Source organism: Procambarus clarkii, chromosome 45 (assembly GCF_040958095.1).
Source record: "Procambarus clarkii isolate CNS0578487 chromosome 45, FALCON_Pclarkii_2.0, whole genome shotgun sequence".
NCBI lineage: Eukaryota > Metazoa > Arthropoda > Malacostraca > Decapoda > Cambaridae > Procambarus > Procambarus clarkii.
In genome coordinates, this window is record NC_091194.1 from 2,460,489 (window position 1) to 2,478,441 (window position 17,953).

At 39.8% G+C, this 17,953-nt stretch overlaps 3 protein-coding genes across 4 annotated transcripts; all 3 read right to left on the reverse strand.

Moving 5' to 3' along the window:
* Positions 1-852: 852 nt before the first annotated feature.
* Positions 853-2,649, reverse strand: LOC123770204 (cuticle protein 8-like). Its single transcript, XM_045761880.2, has 3 exons — positions 2,535-2,649; positions 1,818-1,898; positions 853-1,636 (listed from the first exon to the last, which is right to left on the reverse strand). The coding sequence occupies exons 1-3, from the start codon at positions 2,544-2,546 to the stop codon at positions 1,340-1,342; spliced, it is 390 nt and encodes a 129-aa protein (XP_045617836.1). The 5' UTR covers positions 2,547-2,649; the 3' UTR covers positions 853-1,339.
* Positions 2,650-6,446: 3,797 nt separating this feature from the next.
* On the reverse strand, positions 6,447-8,184 carry LOC123770203 (cuticle protein 8). The gene is made up of 3 exons (XM_045761878.2): positions 8,132-8,184; positions 7,413-7,493; positions 6,447-7,230 (listed from the first exon to the last, which is right to left on the reverse strand). The coding sequence occupies exons 1-3, from the start codon at positions 8,141-8,143 to the stop codon at positions 6,934-6,936; spliced, it is 390 nt and encodes a 129-aa protein (XP_045617834.1). The 5' UTR covers positions 8,144-8,184; the 3' UTR covers positions 6,447-6,933.
* Positions 8,185-11,047: 2,863 nt separating this feature from the next.
* LOC123770202 (uncharacterized) lies at positions 11,048-15,157 on the reverse strand. Of its 2 annotated transcripts, none has more exons than XM_069300982.1 (3): positions 15,024-15,157; positions 12,519-12,599; positions 11,048-12,300 (listed from the first exon to the last, which is right to left on the reverse strand). In XM_069300982.1, the coding sequence occupies exons 2-3, from the start codon at positions 12,588-12,590 to the stop codon at positions 11,347-11,349; spliced, it is 1,026 nt and encodes a 341-aa protein (XP_069157083.1). In that variant the 5' UTR covers positions 12,591-12,599; positions 15,024-15,157; the 3' UTR covers positions 11,048-11,346. The 2 variants fall into 2 exon arrangements, with proteins under 2 accessions (XP_069157083.1, XP_045617833.1); XM_045761877.2 differs by lacking the exon at positions 15,024-15,157 and adding an exon at positions 13,555-13,697.
* Between the last annotated feature and the right edge of the window lie 2,796 nt (positions 15,158-17,953).

Consider the following 17,953-nt stretch of genomic DNA (forward strand, 5'->3'; position numbering starts at 1 on the left):
GCATCGTTAGGAATCGTTATCTTATGCCTCAATTCACGTTGCAGTAAACAGATACCTTAGAGCTAGGTAACTGTTGTATGTTTGAATTAGAATTAAAGGGCGTTCATTCATAGCAAATTATTCAAATTGCTACAGCTCTAGCTGGACTCAACAGGTGTACAGCAGTGTAAATCAAACTTTTATACTTTGACGTGAATTTAAAAAAATATTTTGTTTGTAATTTGAGTGGTAATATATTTTATTGACACTGTCTAGAAGAAGTAGCAAGAGTTGTAGGCCTAGTAATGTCAACAGTAGTAATACAATATTAACAACGGTAGAAATATAAATTAAAATTGTTATACAAATTTGAAGACTTTATTTTCAGTTCAGTCATTCGGTATGCTTCGTTGTTTTCCATTTGACTGGTGTATTATGGTGACAATTTTCAGGAATATAATCAAAGACTAAAGTATACTCTCACTGTATTCACCTAGTTGTGTTTGCGGGGGGTTGAGCTTTGCTCTTTCGGCCCGCCTCTCAACTATCAATCAACTGTGTAATAACATTTTTTTCCCTCCTCCACACCACACACATACACACACCAGGAAGCAGTCCGTGACAGCTGACTAACTCCTAGGTACCTATTTACTGCTAGGTAACAGGGACATTCAGGGTGAAAGAAACTTTGCCCATTTGTTTCTGCCTGGTGCGGGAATCGAAACCGCGCCACAGAATTACGAGTTCTGCGCGCTATCCACCATGTTTCTTCAGAATAGTTTATAGATCAGGTGTAGGAAGTATTATTGGTTCACAATTACAGTATTTCATTTATATATTGAATACGTTGGTATATAAATTATATATTCTGTGTAAGTTGCATATCATTTATTCAATAATTTATGTTATAAATTATTTACAACACTGAAGTATTCTTGATAACAATGAAGCATCAAGGGAAATATAAGATCAGGGAAAGAAGAGATCTGGGGAAGTATTATATCAGAAATATAAAGTCAGGAGAAGTATATGATCAGGGAATTATAAGATCAAGGGAAGTATAGGATCATGGGGGAAGGAAAGACAGTCAATCAGCTATATGGACGGTTCCAGTGATTCGGAAAGTGATGGAATCGCCTCATGTCGTTGGTCGACCTCGATCCTGGCAGTAATGTTTACCAACAAAAACACATGCCATTACCACAACTTCATTTTACGTTGCTAAAACGTTGTAACAACGTAATAACTTTGACATAACGTGGTGGCTACGTCGTGTATTAGGTGGGATTTAGAAGATGTGTAATGTACATGGGCTGGAGATGAAGTCATGAGACCATCTACTGTGTCCAACTCCACTGCCTTATGGAGCTCCGTAGCGGGCGCTGGGCTGTGGTGGAGCGTAGGCTCCGACTTCATCGGAGTCGGGGTAGCGAGCCTCACCCTGGTACTGGACGTCAGCAACGTAACCAGAGTCACCGTCGACGTAGTAAGTCACGGTCTGGCGACGACCATCGGGAAGCTGGACGGTGTACGACCCCTTGGTGTTGTCGTCGTCGCGGGTCTCTTGCTGGGCGAAGTCGTTGCCGGATTCACCGTCTTGAACAGCCCAGTCGAAGCCATACTTAGGAGACTCAAACTCCTCGGATGATTGACGTGCCTTCAAGTGAACCGAAATAATACATAAATATACAAAATTGTTGCATCGAACACAATACAAATATACCACGTAAAATTCTTTATTTAAATCATTCGTAAACAAAAAATATTCACCCTTAAAATTGTATATCAAAATTTACATCTATATTCTATATTTATTGAAATCGGATTTCTTTGCTTACCTGGGGAGCACCGTAGGCCAAGGAAGGGGCTGGACGCTTGTCTGCGGCGACGACAGCCACCAGACCCAGCAGGAAGAGTACCTGGAAAGCAAATCATCAACGTTAAATTTTTTGTCTAAAATACGATGCTTATTTTAATGTAAAAATGTTTTCTAGTGAGTTTCCTGCAAAACTTGTTTCCATGAAATTTGAGGCGGCAGCTTTTGTAACGTATCTGTTATATAATGACAGCTGTTGTATCTTATTGGTGTTGGGTTTAAGGCCTATCAACTTCTGGAGGGTCATTAAGGAATATAAACGTTTTAAGAGTTACTAAGACCTATCAAACATTTGAGTGATTATTTAGGCCACCACAATAACTTACTGAGTAACCATCTAGTGTACGTATGTTTTGGACAAGGTTCAATAAGAAAGGGCATTATCAGGGGATAGCGTTAACCATTAAGACAATATAGCACTTGGAAGGGGTCAGGATAAGGATTTAACATGGGATGAGGGAAAGGAATGGTGCCCAACTACTAGGACGGTCGGGGATTGAACGCCGACCAGCATGAAGGGAGACCGCCGCTCTATCATCCAGCCCAAGTGGCTGGACAAAGTAAACTCTCAAAGTATATAGACTGAGAAGCGTGGTATACCTCGCTGCTCAGTCTACACACTAAGACCCGAGGTATATCGCTTCTTAGTATATAGGCACTAACGCACTAAGCTGCCTACCTTAGTGTTCATGATGCAGTAATGATCACAACTGATGTCCAGCTCCTGGCTGCTCGCCCTATATATACAGCACTGGTCCAGCGCTGCCCAGCAGGACAGGTTTCTCCACTGACCTTCGTTGTTTTGACAAAGGTTATGAAGACCACACCTTCCTCAGTCCAACACATTACTTCAAGGTTGGTATTCCAAATTGTTCCTCAACATCTTTTAAATGTCTTTTAAATGTTCTACATACTATTGGAAGTCTGGTATATAGGATTGTTGTAAGTATATATATATATATATATATATATATATATATATATATATATATATATATATATATATATGTCGTACCTAGTAGCCAGAACGCACTTCTCAGCCTACTATGCAAGGCCCGATTTGCCTAATAAGCCAAGTTTTCATGAACTAATGCTTTTTCGACTACCTAACCTACCTAACCTAACCTAACCTAACATTTTTGGCTACCTAACCTAACCTAACCTATGAAGATAGGTTAGGTTTGGTTAGGTAGGGTTGGTTAGGTTCGGTCATATATCTATGTTAATTTTAACTCCAATAAAAAAAAATTGACCTCATACATAATGAAATGGGTAGTTTTATCATTTCATAAGAAAAAAAATTAGAGAAAATATATTAATTCAGTAAATCTTGGCTTATTAGGCAAATCGGGCCTTGCATAGTAGGCAAAGAAGTGCATTCTGGCTACTAGGTACGACATATATATATATATATATATATATATATATATATATATATATATATATATATATATATATATACATACATATATATATATATATATAATATGTATATATATATATATATATATATATATATATATATATATATATATATATATATATATATATATATATATTGTTTTGAATTAAATATTTAATTCGTGAACAATTTAATGCTTAAAATCAACGCATTTTACAAACAACGAAATAAGTAAGCAAAATTGTGAGATCTGCATTTTAACATTATATAAATCGGAAAACAAATTAATCTTAATTACCTCAATTAGCAATTTTTGTCATAAGTGTTTAATCAACAAAATCTTGTCATAGTTAAGCTTAAGGTGCAGTTACGCTTAACGAGGAGGTAGTAGAAGGCAATGTGATTCAAGAAGTTAAGCTCAATCCTTCCGACAGAACTAGTTGTGTAACAGAAATATACCAAACACACTATTAAAATTAGGGGACTGCAAGCATGACAAGCTTGCCTGGCCAAATAATTCCTGGCATTAGATGAGAAACAGAGTTCAACTACTATATGTAGTAAACAACACGCCTAATAATCACGACATTACTGAACTCACAAAAATGAGGATAAAGGTCTCATTCAGCCACACAAAGGCTAATATATACTCGAAGTCAGGTATAGAAAAATCAAACCGTCTTTGGGAGGCAAGAAGCTCCAAAAACAGTGAGCGATCGCTTTATTAGCAAATATAACTATTTAATGTGGGTCCCGCAAGTATTTGAGAGGTCCCAAGAGTATAAGTGCACGTGAGGTCCCACCAGTGGTGAGGTTCCATAAGTAAAAGTATTACTGGGAGTTCCACGGCTACATAATTTTCAGCATTGACCTCTTAATTTTTATCACTGACCTATTTCCACTATTTCTTAATTTTCACCATTTACCTGTCTCCTAACGTTCCCAAATGACCTCATAATTTTTATCATTGACCTAATTTTTATCTCCTGATCTGATTTTAAAAAATAATAATTTTTTCACCATTAACCTCATAATTTCAAAATTTTCACCATTAACCCCATAATTTTCACAACTGAACGCCAAATTTTACCCACTGACCGCCGTAATTTTAATCATTTTCCCTCGTAAATACATTCAAAAGCAACAAATGTTGCAATCTTCAAACTTTCTCTTTCAGTTTCGGGCTGATGTCTTTCTGACGCAACATAAATAATTTGCAGGTCCACTACAGCCACTGACCATCCAGTCCAGTTGGGTTTATTACTGAGTTCCAGCACACACTCTACTTGCGGCTGTTTTTTGTTGGTTGGTTTATGAAACCCACAAAAGGTGTCCGTGGGTCCAGTTATGGTTTTGCTAGGCAGCAAGTTAACCCGGTGTAATTGAGCAAGCTGCTATGTAACCAGTGGGCACATGTTGGGCAAACGACGTTGATTCAACGTTGAATCAGCTTCGAAAAACGTTGATTCCACGTTACTGGAGCATGTCTTGTCTACTCTCGGGTCTTCTTAGTGCGTTGACTACACTCAATGTGTAATTAGCTGAACATCGACACTCTTCATTACTGGGGAAAGGCCTTCTCTATCTGAACCTTCCAGTATTGGTGAAAAGGTCTTTTCAGTTGAACCCGTCCAGTACTGGAGGAAGTCCCTCCAGTACTGGGGGTAGTCTCTCCAATATCACTTCTCCAGTACTGTAGAAAGCCCCTCAAGTACTGTGGGTCGTCTTTTTAATACTTAATTTTATTGTACTTCGATTCATACATAATACAATTCGTTTATTTTGAATCTCGACACAGATTCATTTGAAGAACATTGGTTGGTTTTGGGCTTATGACCTCTAGTGAAGGGTTCAGGCTACCGCAATTGCTTACTGATCAACCAGCAAAAATGCTGTGTCTTCCTCTGTATCTTTCTACCTCTGCCCCCCCCCCCCCTCTCTCTCTCTCTCTCTCTCTCTCTCTCTCTCTCTCTCTCTCTCTCTCTCTCTCTCTCTCTCTCTCTCTCTCTCTCTCTCTCTCTCTCTCTCTCTCTCGCTCTGAATGGCCATTACAGGCAATAATAATTTTATTTAAGAAATAGAGGAAGTATTGAGGTGACCAGCAGCAGAGTGGTCTGCGCAGTCGGCTCACAGCTGAAATGGTGCTGGTTCGACTCCCGGGCTGGACGAGACATTTGGGCACGTTTCTTTATATCTGAGGCATCTGTTCACCTTGGATTAAATAAGTACCTGGGAGATGGCGAGTAGTGTGGGTTGCACCCTGAAGAATGGTCACCTGATGTCTCTGTTCACCTAACAGGAAATTATTAATATTGAGCTATACAACTGCTGTAGATAGCATCGTTAGGAATCGTCATCTTATGCCTCAATTCACCTTGCAGTAAACAGATACCTTAGAGCTAGGTAATTGTTGTATGTTTGAATTAGAATTAAAGGGCGTTCATTCATAGCAAATTATTCAAATTGCTACAGCTCTAGCTGGACTCAACAGGTGTACAGCAGTGTAAATCAAACTTTTATACTTTGACGTGAATTTAAAAAAATATTTTGTTTGCAATTTGAGTGGTAATATATTTTATTGACACTGTCTAGAAGAAGTAGCAAGAGTTGTAGGCCTAGTAATGTCAACAGTAGTAATACAATATTAACAACGGTAGAAATATAAATTAAAATTGTTATACAAATTTGAAGACTTTATTTTCAGTTCAGTCATTCGGTATGCTTCGTTGTTTTCCATTTGACTGGTGTATTATGGTGACAATTTTCAGGAATATAATCAAAGACTAAAGTATACTCTCACTGTATTCACCTAGTTGTGTTTGCGGGGGGTTGAGCTTTGCTCTTTCGGCCCGCCTCTCAACTATCAATCAACTGTGTAATAACATTTTTTTCCCTCCTCCACACCACACACATACACACACCAGGAAGCAGTCCGTGACAGCTGACTAACTCCTAGGTACCTATTTACTGCTAGGTAACAGGGACATTCAGGGTGAAAGAAACTTTGCCCATTTGTTTCTGCCTGGTGCGGGAATCGAAACCGCGCCACAGAATTACGAGTTCTGCGCGCTATCCACCATGTTTCTTCAGAATAGTTTATAGATCAGGTGTAGGAAGTATTATTGGTTCACAATTACAGTATTTCATTTATATATTGAATACGTTGGTATATAAATTATATATTCTGTGTAAGTTGCATATCATTTATTCAATAATTTATGTTATAAATTATTTACAACACTGAAGTATTCTTGATAACAATGAAGCATCAAGGGAAATATAAGATCAGGGAAAGAAGAGATCTGGGGAAGTATTATATCAGAAATATAAAGTCAGGAGAAGTATAAGATCAGGGAATTATAAGATCAAGGGAAGTATAGGATCATGGGGGAAGGAAAGACAGTCAATCAGCTATATGGACGGCTCCAGTGATTCGGAAAGTGATGGAATCGCCTCATGTCGTTGGTCGACCTCGATCCAGGCAGTAATGTTTACCAACACAAACACATGCCGTTACCATAACTTCATTTTACGTTGCTAAAACGTTGTAACAACGTAATAACTTTGACATAACGTAGTGGCTACGTCGTGTGTTAGGTGGGATTTAGAAGATGTGTAATGTACATGGGCTGGAGATGAAGTCATGAGACCATCTACTGTGTCCAACTCCACTGCCTTATGGAGCTCCGTAGCGGGCGCTGGGCTGTGGTGGAGCGTAGGCTCCGACTTCATCGGAGTCGGGGTAGCGAGCCTCACCCTGGTACTGGACGTCAGCAACGTAACCAGAGTCACCGTCGACGTAGTAAGTCACGGTCTGGCGACGACCATCGGGAAGCTGCACGGTGTACGACCCCTTGGTGTTGTCGTCGTCGCGGGTCTCTTGCTGGGCGAAGTCGTTGCCGGATTCACCGTCTTGAACAGCCCAGTCGAAGCCATACTTAGGAGACTCAAACTCCTCGGATGATTGGCGTGCCTTCAAGTGAACCGAAATGATACATAAATATACAAAATTGATGACTCGAACACAATACAAATATACCACGTAAAATTCTTTATTTAAATCATTCGTAAACAAAAAACATTCCCCCCTCAAAATTGTATATCAAAATTTACATCTATATTCTATATTTATTGAAATCGGGTTTCTTTGCTTACCTGGGGAGCACCGTAGGCCAAGGAGGGGGCTGGACGCTTGTCTGCGGCGACCACAGCCACCAGACCCAGCAGGAAGAGTACCTGGAAAGCAAATCATCAACGTTAAATTTTTTGTCTAAAATACGATGCTTATTTTAATGTAAAAATGCTTTCGCGTGAGTTTCCTGCAAAACTTGTTTCCGTGAAATTTGAGGCGGCAGCTTTTGTAACGTATCTGTTATATAATGACAGCTATTTTATCTTGTTGTTGTTGGGTTTTTGGCCTATCAACGTCTGGAGGGCCATTAAGGCATTATAAACCTTTTAAGAGTTATTAAGACCTATCAAACATTTGAGTGATTATTTAGGTCACCACAATAACTTACTGAGTAACCATCTAATATACGTATGTTTTATACAAGGTTCAATGAGGAAGGGCATTATCAGGGGACAGCGTTAACCACTAAGACTATATAGCACTTGGAAGGGGTCAGGATAAGGATTTAACATGGGATGAGGGAAAGGAATGGTGCCCAACTACTAGGACGGTCGGGGATTGAACGCCGACCTGCATGAAGGGAGACCGCCGCTCTATCATCCAGCCCAAGTGGCTGGACAAAAGTAAACTCTCAAAGTATGTAGACTGAGAAGCGTGGTATACCTTGCTGCTCAGTCTACACACTAAGACGCGAGATATATTGCTTCTTAGTATATAGGCACTAACGCATTAAGCTGCCTACCTTAGTGTTCATGATGCAGTAATGATCACAACTGATGTCCAGCTCCTGGCTGCTCGCCCTATATATACAGCACTGGTCCAGCGCTGCCCAGCAGGACAGGTTTCTCCACCGACCTTCGTTGTTTTGACAAAGGTTATAAAGACCACACCTCCGTCAGTCCACATTACTTCAAGGTCACTCTTCTATAAGGTTCCTCGATATTTCCTAAATGCTCTACATACTATTTTAAGTCTTGTATATAGGATGATTGGCAAGTTTTATATTGTTATATAGGGTAATTATATGCCTTACATTTGCAGAGTAATACTCCATATATATATTGTTTTGTTTGAAATATTTAATTCATAAACAATTTAATGCTTAAAATCAACGCATTTTATAAACAACGAAATACGCCAGCAAAATTGTGAAATCTGGATTTTAAAATCCTTTAAATTGGGGAACAAATTAATCCTTATTACTTCAATCAGCTATTTTTGTCATAAATGTTTAATCAACAATAACTTGTTATAGTTAAACTTAACGTATAGTTAAGCTTAACAAGGAGGTAGTAGAAGGTATTGTGATCCAAGAGGTTAAGCTCAATCCTTCCGACAGAACTAGATGTATACATAGAAACACACTGTTAATATTTGGGGATTGCAAGCATTACAAGCTTGCCTGGCCAAATAATTCCTGGCATTTGATAAGAAACAGAGTTAAACTATATTTAGTGTATATCATGCCTAAAAATCACGACATTACTGAACTCAAAAATGAGGATGAGGGGGTCATTCAGCCACACAAAAGCTAATATATATACTAGAAGTCAGGTATAGAAAATCAAGCGATTTTGGGAGAGGAAGAAGCCCCATTGACAGTGAGCGATCGCTGTATTAACAAATATAAATATATTTGAGGGGGGTCCCTCATGTATAAGTATTTGAGCGTCCCAAAATTATAAGTGCTTGAGAGGTCTCAGGTATAAGTGCAAGTGGTTCAATAAGTAAAAGTATTATTTAGAGTCCCACAAATACTTAATTTTCAACTTTGACCTAATTTTTTACCATGCCTATCACCATTGACCTAATTTTTATCACTGGCCTAATTTTCACCATTTACTTCTTAATTTTCACCATATATCTATCTCCTAACTTTCACCAATAACCTCATAATTTTCACCATTGACCTAATTTTTAACCCCTAACCTAATTTTAACACTTGGCTTCCAAATTTTCACCATTAAACCCATAATTTTTACCATTGAACACGTAATTGTAATCACAGCCCTCATAAACACATTCAAAAGCAACAAATGTTGCAATCTTCGAACTTTCTCTTTCAGTTTCGAACTGATGTCTTTCTGACGCAACATAAATAATTTGCAGGTCCACTACAGCCACTGACCATCCAGTCCAGTTGGGTATATTACTGAGTTCCAGCACACACCTTCGTTCTCTACTTGCGGCTATGTTTATTTTGTGGGTTTATGAAACCCTTTCACGCAGTGTCCGTTGGTCCAGTTAGGGCTTTGCTGGGTAGCAAGCTAACCGGGTGTAATTGAGCAAGCTGCTAGGTACTGTATACCCAGTGGGTACATGTTGGGCAATCGACGTTCATTCAGCGTTGATTCCACGTTACTGGACCATGTCATGTTTATTCGCTGGTCTTCTAAGTGCGTCTAACCTTAATGTGTTATTAGCTGGACAGCTTCATTCTTTATTATTGGGGAAAGGTCTTCTCCATCTAAACATTTCCAAGATTGGGGAAAAGGTCTTTTCCAGTTGAACCCTTTCAGTGCTGGAGGAAGCCCCTCCAGTACTATTGTAGTCTTTCCAGTATCACTTCTCTAGTACTGGAGAAAGCCCCCATATGTACTGGGGGTCGTGTCTCCAGTACTGGGGGATGTTTCCCCAACAATGTATTTTTACTTTCTGTTCTATTTTGTTTTCATAGCCTGAGCTTTAATCCTTGTTTTAATACATAATTATATTGTACCTAGAATAATACATAATACAATTCGTTTATTTTCAATCTCGAGACCTATTCATTTGAAGAACATTGGTTGGTTTTGGGCTTATGACATCTAGAGGAGGGTTGTGGCCCCCGAAATTGCTTACTGCCCAACAAGCAAGAATACTGTGTCCCTTCTCTATTCTTCTCTCTCTCTCTCTCTCTCTCTCTCTCTCTCTCTCTCTCTCTCTCTCTCTCTCTCTCTCTCTCTCTCTCTCTCTCTCTCTCTCTCTCTCTCTCGATCTCGATCTCTCTCTCTCTCGATCTCTCTCACCATGGGTGTTCGTGACCTTACTGTGGGAATGGACGGCCTTGTGCCGTTTGGTGAGGGAATTTAAGTATATTTTCTTTCTTTAACTGCTTGTTTGATGATCCACACACAGTGTGTGTGTGTGTGTGTGTGTGTGTGTGTGTGTGTGTGTGTGTGTGTGTGTGTGTGTGTGTGTGTGTGTGTGTGTGTGTGTTTTCCAAGTAGCTAGTGGATAAGTGCATTCCAAGTAGCTAGTGGATAAGTGCATTCCAAGTGAGCCGGTCGGCCGAGCGGACAGCACGCTGGATTTGTGATCCTGTGGTCCTGGGTTCGATCCCAGGCACCGGCGAGAAACAATGGGCAGAGTTTCTTTCACCCTATGCCCCTGTTACCTAGCAGTAAATAGGTACCTGGATGTTAGTCAGCTGTCACGGGCTGCTTCCTGGGGGTGGAGGCCTGGTCGAGGACCGGGCCGCGGGGACACTAAAGCCCCGAAATCATCTCAAGATAACCTCAAGAAGTAGCTTGTGGATAAGTGTGTTCTAAACAGTTAATGTTTACGATATTTTGTCTCAAGGAGTATATGAATTTACAAAAAAAAAAACATTGTTCCATTGAGATGTCTGTACAGTAATTGAATAAATAAAAAAAATTATAATGCGATATATTTAATAAATAATTTCTGTTCTCTCAAAATATATACAGAACACTTTCATTACATCAACTGAATGTGAAAAACAAGACACATGAGAATATGAAGAATGAAGCACAAGAGACTGAGAAGAACAAAGCAGAGGAGAAACTATAACATTGTTCTTCAAATAAGTAAACTAAAATAAAACTGGAGAAGACACATCAGGGATGTATATATACTGAATATTGAGTATGATTAGGATGTTCTTGTGTTCTCTTGTTCAACTGTTTTTATGTTCAATAAGGAACTTCAAGATGAGATGACTTGGGTCTATGTATATCACTGAGGGGGTCCGTATGTGCGCCTTGGAGGGATATATACAGATATATCTTCATTTGATTCTTCCTTTTGAGGTGCAGAATAACGAGGTCTTGGAGGGGTATATACGGGTATATCCTCTTCTGAGTCTTCCTTTTGAGGTGCAGAATAACGGGGTCTTGGAGGAGTATATACGGGTATATCTTCATCTGATTCTACCTTTTGAGGTGCAGAATAACGGGGTCTTGGAGGAGTATATACGGGTATATCTTCATCTGATTCTTCCTTTTGAGGTGCAGAATAACGGGGTCTTGGAGGAGTATATACGGGTATATCTTCATCTGATTCTACCTTTTGAGGTGCAGAATAACGGGGTCTTGGAGGAGTATATACAGGTATATCTTCATCTGATTCTACCTTTTGAGGTGCAGAATAACGGGGTCTTGGAGGAGTATATTCGGGTATATCCTCTTCTGAGTCTTCCTTTTGAGGTGCAGAATAACGGGGTCTTGGAGGGGTATATACGGGTATATCTTCATCTGATTCTTCCTTTTGAGATTCAGAATATCGGGGTGTTGGAGGGGTATATTTGGGTATAACGGGTCTTGGAGGCTTATATAAGGGTATAATGGGACTAGGAGAAGTGTATACAGGACCCTCCACTGACTCAGCTGATTCAGGGACTCCGTAGCGAGGTCTGGGAGGTACGTAGGACCTGACTTCATCAGAGTCCGGGTATCGAGCCTCGCCCTCGTAAGTGACTTCGGCCACGTAACCCGAGTCACCGTCCACGTAGTAGGTCACGACCTGACGACGACCGTCGGGAAGCTGCACGCTGTACGACCCTCTGGTGTCGTCGTTTTCGCGATTTTCCTGGTGAGCGAAGTCGTTGTTTGTGTAGCCATCTTGGACGGTCCAGTCGAAGCCATACTTGGGGGACCTGAATTTCTCTTCAGATGTATCGACAGCTCCTACCTGTCGCATAATGTTAATAGATATATTATTATATTTACAGAGAGATGGAACAATTTGTTATCAGATATTTAACAGAATTAGTGAGAAACTTTTAAAACTGTGTTTTATTGGAAGACCTAGGATGGATTCTGACGACAGTCGTCTTAGAACATACCTGGATAGGTCAGTAGGATTGGTAGGAGGAGAAGGATTCTGAGGACAGTTATCCCAGTACGTACCTGTGGAGGGCCGTAGGATAAAGAAGGATCCGGACGCTTGTCTGTGGCAACCGAAGTCGCCAGAGCCAGCATGAAGAGTATCTGAAAACATGAACAGAAAGTTAACCAAACTGCAACAAATTGTTTACCACAATCCATGTACAAATATATCAGAATGCACGAATATATTTCAAATAAATGTTAAGGAATCTGGAACAATTCTTAAGAAATATTTTGATTCTAAGACACCCACTTAGTCATTTCTGGGGATGTCATGAGTACAATTCCCTCAGCCCATCCTCCTAAAATGAGAATGCTTATAGTAACTATTTGGTCGAAAGTACCAATATGTAGTGGTGGACCGCCAGAAAGTTGACTTCTGTATTATTGAATTTGGGCAAACCGGAAACTACTTTTAACTGCAACATAAATATAAGACCCAACCTAACCTCTTCTAGCAATCATGGGTCTAATACACGCTATCTTAGGCCTTATGTAGTACAAAAATGTGCTATAAAAGTTTCTGGGTTGCTTTTGAGCGTGAAGAACGTGAAGACTGAATATAGTTCATTTGTGTCTTTAGTTCGTTCGAAATTAATGCTTCAGTCTACTCGAAACTTATGCTTCAATTCGCTCGAAATGTTTGCTTCAGTTCGCTCGAAATGTACAGCCCGTCCTCATGAACAAAGGCCAAGGTCTATTCCAAGCACTTGCCAAACCCCCTGTTTGTGAATGAAAACGGTTTACACACGACTCACAACTGATAACATCCGAACACTTTCGGAACAAGTGCTTCACTGACGACTTTTGTTCGAACCACAAGGCTGTAAAGGCTTCACTCACGTACTACAAATACAAATAATCGTCAATCTAAACACCTAACCAATACCTAAATAGGCACAATATACTAAATATAAAATAATATTAATTTATATTTGAGAAAATTCCTACTTTGAATAAACAGCATGTTAAAAGTGATGAATGCGTCTTTGGGGTCGGCCGCTGGATGGAATGAATAGCCTGAATATAGGTTGCAATACTTAAAAAAAACTCTTACTCTGGCGTTCATGACGAAGTTCCACTCGAGAGTGAGGGCAGAGCCATAGTAACCACTCCTTTATACCTGAAGGAAGGGCACTTCGGGGCAGCTTTTTTCCAGTCAGTTGTGGTTTGTTTCAAAACTTTTATGGTCGCTGCTTCAAGGAGTTTCTGAGAGGTTTTTAAAGACACTTTCATTTTTGTTTTAACATCGTGCCCAGAGTTTCTTGACCAACTATTTTGTTTTATTTATACATACGTATGTATATTCAATATATATATATATATATATATATATATATATATATATATATATATATATATATATATATATATATATATATATGTCGTACCTAGTAGCCAGAACTCACTTCTCAGCCTACTATGCAAGGCCCGATTTGCCTATTAAGCCAAGTTTTCATGAATTAATTGTTTTTCGACTACCTAACCTAACCTAACCTAACTTTTTCGGCTACCTAACCTAACCTAACCTATAAAGATAGGTTAGGTTAGGTTAGGTAGGGTTGGTTAGGTTCGGTCATATATCTAAGTCAATTTTAACTCCAATAAAAAAAAATTGACCTCATACATAATGAAATGGGTAGATTTATCATTTCATAAGAAAAAAATTAGAGAAAATATATTAATTCAGGAAAACTTGGCTTATTAGGCAAATCGGGCCTTGCATAGTAGGCTGAGAAGTGCGTTCTGGCTATTAGGTACGACATATATATATATATATATATATATATATATATATATATATATATATATATATATATATATATATATTAATGCATATACTTCAGGGCAGGATACCTAACCTGCCCTGTCTAGTAAGTTCGGGACCAGGATTCATCAAGTATTTACGTATCCAGTAACGAAACCAGTACATCTTTGCTCTGTTATGGCGTCTTAGTCCCTATTAAACAGTTTAAGAAGTTGGAAGAAGCGCTCCAGTTATTCTTAACCCAAGATTATTATTATTATTATTATGAACAACCTCAAAGCGATTAAGAGTTCATAAATTGTTTAATAAATACAATTTAAGCCGGAATGACTGAGGAAAGACGTACAGGTTTCGTAAACGGACAGTTACGTGCCTCTATGCAGTCTTAAGTGCCTCACAGTAGTCTCTATGCAGTCTTAAGTGCCTCACAGTAGCCTCTATGCAGTCTTAAGTGCCTCACAGTAGCCTCTATGCAGTCTTAAGTGCCTCACAGTAGCCTCTATGCAGTCTTAAGTGCCTCACAGTAGCCTCTATGCAGTCTTAAGTGCCTCACAGTAGCCTCTATGCAGTCTTAAGTGCCTCACAGTAGCCTCTATGCAGTCTTAAGTGCCTCACAGTAGCCTCTATGCAGTCTTAAGTGCCTCACAGTAGCCTCTGTGCAGTCTTAAGTGCCTCACAGTAGCCTCTATGGCTACTGTGACGCCCTGCTCTGACCTTACTGAGGCGCTCTCCCTCATCACAGTAGCCACGGCACTGACCTTGCTGGCGGGCCTCCAACAACCTCGTCACGACGCCCTCTGTGAGACTCCCTCAGCAGCCCGGCCTCTCCTCTCACTCCCTCAGCCTCCTGGCCTCTCCACTCACTCCCTCAGCAGCCCGGCCTCTCCTCTCACTCCCTCAGCAGCCCGGCCTATCCTCTCACCATTCCGCCAAAAATGTAACTGTTAGCCTAACCAGACACATGCGGATCCAAGCAACCCGCCTAGCTTATCGAGGCTGATGAAAATAATAAAACACATATTTAACGGATTAAAAATACGACCTCTTTGAATTGGAACTTTGTTTAATTTGAAGTTGAAGCACCTCTTTGAAGCGTTACCGTAACTGCGATTTATACGTGATCGAAGTACATCTATGGAACAAAATTGCGATTCAAATGTGGTCGATATACCCCTATGAAACGAAACTCAGATTCATTTGTAGTCGAAGTTCCTCCTTGGCGCAACACTGCGATTCATTTTTGGTGTGAGCGCGATAAATATGTGAGAGCTGCAAGTGGGTCAGATATAATGTCAAACGCACGCCCGGACGCTTGTAAAGTAATGTCAGATATTCTTTTAATGGCCATATCCAAATGTCGGGAGGGCATAGGTTGGTACCCCTGCGGCCCTTACACCAACCATCGACTTTTATGGCGGGAGCGACATTCAGGAGCGGCATCTCTCGCTCTTGGTGAATGATAGTGAGATTTCCAGCGTCATCCTCCTGAAATGATAGTACTTATAGTAATGGTTGTAATATGGCAACGCTGTTTTTATTGTTGTCGTCGTATTGGGTAAGATTATGAATGAATTAGTGCTTTGTAACGACGAGTCTTATTGGTCAAAACACCACAATACCGGTTTATATAATTCACACTATCTAAAGAAAAATAGTAAAGAGAATTGTGAATAAAATAAACATTTGCAGTGAATAAAAATTAGTATTAATATATGCAGACGAGTAAAAAGGGAAGATGACTCTACTTTTGCGCTTATGAGTTAATTGACCTTTTATGTAAAACGCTGTAATGTATGATAATTTACGAATTGTCGAGACAAACGACGTGACGTCACACACAACGATCCTGCCATTGGCCACACACTTCAATCAACAACAACAACAACATGCAGAGTTTTTCAAGTTCAAAGTGGTTTGTAAACATTTACATTTGTAACAATAATTGATATTCTTTATATGAATAATGGTTTCAAGACTTAATTTCACCCCAACATTCAGTCCATAATATTATGTATATTACGAGAGAGAGAGAGGGAGAGAGAGAGAGAGAGAGAGAGAGAGAGAGAGAGAGAGAGAGAGAGAGAGAGAGAGAGAGAGAGAGAGAGAGAGAGAGAGAGAGAGAGAAAGAAAAAGAAAGAGAGAGAGAGAGAGAGAGAGAGAGAGAGAGAGAGAAAGAAAAAGAGAGAGAGAGAGAGAAAGAGTAAACATATGGCAAATTTCCAATCATAATATACCTGTAATTCGTCGCCATTTAAAGATTATCAAATGTTCAACACAAACTGCCGTATGATAAATGTAAACGAAACGGTAATTTACTTCGTAAAACGTTTACAACACTAACAGATAAACAATATTTATTCCGTCATCGGTTGTTCCACCAACAACTTAGAAAAGAATGTTCTGGTATTTGGGTGAAGCTGTACCTGATTTACCTGAGAGCCACCAACACTCTAGTGGCCTCGACCAAGACAAGAAGCTGGCGGCTTGTCAAAAGTTTGTCCTGATGATTTTTGCAAGCTGGATCTTATAATTCGTCAGTGTTTTATATTCAAAGTTGTATAGATCTCTAATGTGAACACGTCTTAAACATATATAGAATCCGACACTTTTACAAATATTGAACAATATGAGGGATATTGATCTAGACCACTTCTCCAACAGGTCGGTTGTAACACACAAGGAACAACGGATTCAAGCTCAACCAGCCACAATGTAGAGGTTTCCAAGGCCTGGCGTACGGCTGTGTGGTGGTGTTGGAAGCCGATAAGATAAACAAAAGATGTTATTTCACCCCATATGATTATAAACCCGCGGTGCTGGCTACCAGCCGAAGCCGTAAATAATTAACAAACCTCCGCACTAAGGCCTCCTGGCATTTGGGAGGGGCCAGACCCCGCTTCTCACCCCGCAGAACACACACACACTTCGCATATTGTCCATGCACACCAGCCTTCAACAGTAGTGTAGCATAAGTATAGTGAAGCATACCCACAACAGTAGGGCAGTATAAGTATAGTGAACCATACCCACAAGAGTAGGGCACCAGAATTATAGTGAATCATATCAATAATAGGGCGCTATAATTATAGTGAACCATGCCCACAACAGTAGGACACTATAATTATAGTGAACCATATCCACAACAGTAGGGCACTATAAGTATAGTGAACCATACCCACAAGAGTAGGGCACTATAAGTATAGTGAACCATACCCACAACAGTAGGGCACTATAAGTATAGTGAACCATACCCACAAGAGTAGGGCACTATAAGTATAGTGAACCATACCCACAACAGTAGGGCACTATAAGTATAGTGAACCATACCCACAATAGTAGGGCACTATAAGTATAGTGAACCATACCCACAAGAGTAGGGCACTATAAGTATAGTGAACCATACCCACAACAGTAGGGCACTATAAGTATAGTGAACCATACCCACAAGAGTAGGGCACTATAAGTATAGTGAACCATACCCACAACAGTAGGGCACTATAAGTATAGTGAACCATACCCACAAGAGTAGGGCACTATAAGTATAGTGAACCATACCCACAACAGTAGGGCACTATAAGTATAGTGAACCATACCCACAACAGTAAGAACATAAGAACATAAGAACAAAGGTAACTGCAGAAGGCCTATTGGCCCATACGAGGCAGCTCCTATTCTATAACCACCCAAT

What these genes read in the sequence shown, in the direction of transcription:
- LOC123770203 (XM_045761878.2), bottom strand. An exon ending in TGGCCTACGGTGCTCCCCAG is followed by an intron (nt 7,231 to 7,412) that starts GTAAGCAAAGAA and finishes GTTCACTTGAAG; the next exon opens with GCACGCCAATCATCCGAGGA.
- LOC123770202 (XM_045761877.2), bottom strand. An exon ending in TATCCTACGGCCCTCCACAG is followed by an intron (nt 12,301 to 12,518) that starts GTACGTACTGGG and finishes ATTATGCGACAG; the next exon opens with GTAGGAGCTGTCGATACATC.
- LOC123770204 (XM_045761880.2), bottom strand. An exon ending in TGGCCTACGGTGCTCCCCAG is followed by an intron (nt 1,637 to 1,817) that starts GTAAGCAAAGAA and finishes GTTCACTTGAAG; the next exon opens with GCACGTCAATCATCCGAGGA.